Genomic DNA, 2,318 nt, shown 5'->3' on the forward strand with positions numbered 1-2,318 from the left:
TCCTACGCTCGGCCCAGCTCAGCCTCCATCCGTGATGCCAACCTCTATGTGAGCGGCCTCCCCAAGGCCATGGGGCAGAAGGAGATGGAGCAGCTCTTCTCCCAGTACGGCCGCATCATCACCTCCCGCATCCTCGTAGACCAGGTCACAGGTGTGCCTGGATGCCTGGGTCCCCTGGCAGGAGGGGGCTGCCCAGGCGCCCGGGTTCCCAGGAGGGTCTGCAGGGTGGGGGGATGTCACCTGGGTGCCCGGGTCCCAGGGGTGGGCAGTGGGGTGTCTGGGAGGGAGGCTGTTCCTTGGACATGGGGGTCCCATGGGTGGGCCTGGGGGGGATCCCCCAGGTGCTGGGGTCCCACGGGTGGGTCTGTGCCTGTGACTCCCTGGATGCCTGGCTCCCGCGCAGCGGGGTCTCAGGGCTCTGTCCCCTGGCTGCCCTGTGTGCAGGTGTCTCGCGGGGGGTGGGCTTCATCCGCTTCGACAAGCGCGTGGAGGCAGAAGAGGCCGTCCGGGGACTGCACGGGCAGAAACCGCTGGGCGCCGCCGAGCCCATCACTGTCAAGTTCGCCAACAGCCCAGGCCAGAAGTCAGGGGGGGCCCTGCTCAGCCTCTGCCCCAGCACCCGCCGCTATGGTGCTCTGCATCACCCCCCCCAGCGCTTCCGGTGAGCCCGACGTGCCAGGGGGTCCCCGGGGGGTGGGACACCCCCAGGAATGGGAGCGCCCCTCAGGAGATGGGTGTGGGAGCATCTCCAACGCCACACAAATGCTCCCCAGGGGATGGGGCCAGTACAGGGCATGGGACACCCCCAGGGCACAGAGACGCCACCCTTGTGTCCCCTCCTGACGGCCTCTTGTCCTCTCCAGGCTCGACAATTTGCTGAACGTGGCCTACGGCGTGAAGAGGTAACGGCCCCTCCCCACCACCCAGTCCCCCCCTAGTCCAGCTCTGCACCCCCAGCTCTGTATGCAGGCGGGGGGCCCTGGCAGGAGGGCACCCATGTGTCCTGGGGGGGTAACCCGGCGTCCGGACGCCCTGACCCCAGGCCAGCCCGCTGTCGCTGCTGCCCAGGTTCTCCCCGTTGGCCATCGAGGCAGTGCCAGGGCTGGCCGGGGTGGGCCTGGGGGCCCCCGGCGCTGGCTGGTGCATCTTCGTCTACAACCTGGCACCCGAGGCGGACGAGAGTGTCCTCTGGCAGCTCTTCGGGCCCTTTGGTGCTGTCACCAACGTCAAGGTCATCCGTGACTTCGCCACCAACAAGTGCAAGGGCTTTGGCTTTGTCACCATGACCAACTACGAGGAGGCGGCCATGGCCATCGCCAGCCTCAACGGCTACCGCCTGGGCGACCGCGTGCTCCAGGTCTCCTTCAAGACCAGCAAACAGCACAAGGCCTGAGCCCCACCCCGCTGGCTTCCCGGCCCCTGGGACTGGGTCCCCTGGCATCACCAGGCCACGGGGACCCCCACGAGCAAGGACACCCTGGAGATCATGGAGAACCCCCCTGGAGACCTTGGGGACCCCCTCCATGAACGCCAAGGACGCTGTGGGGACACCCTAAGGATACCCTGGAGACTGTGGGCACCCTTCCCAGGCACCAAGGATGCTGTAGGGTCCTCCCCACCCTGGAGACCATGGAGAACTGCCCCGGACACCTGGAGATCTTGGGGACCCCCTCCATGGCACCAAGGACACCACGGGGACACCTGAAGGACAACCTGGATACCATGGACATCCCCGCCTCCCCCCCTAGGCACCATGGACCCTCTGAGGACTCCCCCAGGTGTCCCCAAGCTCTTGGACACTGTGGGGCCAAGGAGATGGAGGGGGCACCCCTGAAGAGCTGCCTGTCCCACCACCTTGGAAAGTCTGGAGAGCCCCCAGGACACTGAGGACACGCTGGGAACCCCCCAGACACCCTGAAAACTCTGGGAATTGTGAAGGAGTCTGGACTCGGAGGAAAGGTCACCTCTGAAGTCCCCAGGAAAAGCCGTGAGCGCCCCAAAGACCCGGGGACTCCCCCCAGCACCCAGAGGTATTGGGGGATCCTCCTGGGCACTGCAGAGACCCTTGAGGTGGGCCCCCCCCGCCCCTTTCCCCGTGCCTGGAACCCGCGGAGACCTCCGACAGCCCAGGTACCCCCGGAGCTCCCGGCCCCCCGCAGCGCCTGGTCTGCAGGTGCTAGACCAACACACGCCCCCCACCCCCCTTTTTTTTTCCTCCTCTGGGGGGGTTGTGCACCCCCAAACAGGGAGAAGGGGGATCCCCCCCTCCCTTAGGGGTGTCCCGCCCCCCGGGGTGCTCCGGGACAGACACCCCCCCA

The 2,318-nt window shown here is 67.2% G+C and overlaps 1 protein-coding gene across 1 annotated transcript; it reads left to right on the forward strand.

Moving 5' to 3' along the window:
- On the forward strand, positions 1-2,308 carry LOC113490544 (ELAV-like protein 3; the record flags this gene model as incomplete). The annotated part of the gene is made up of 4 exons (XM_026867067.1): positions 1-151; positions 445-661; positions 864-902; positions 1,069-2,308. Coding segments are annotated over 4 exons (732 nt in total), but the record flags the coding sequence as incomplete, so codon positions are not given.
- Positions 2,309-2,318: the final 10 nt, after the last annotated feature.

Source organism: Athene cunicularia, unplaced genomic scaffold (genome assembly GCF_003259725.1).
Source record: "Athene cunicularia isolate RWA unplaced genomic scaffold, athCun1 SCF_13, whole genome shotgun sequence".
Classification (NCBI taxonomy): domain Eukaryota; kingdom Metazoa; phylum Chordata; class Aves; order Strigiformes; family Strigidae; genus Athene; species Athene cunicularia.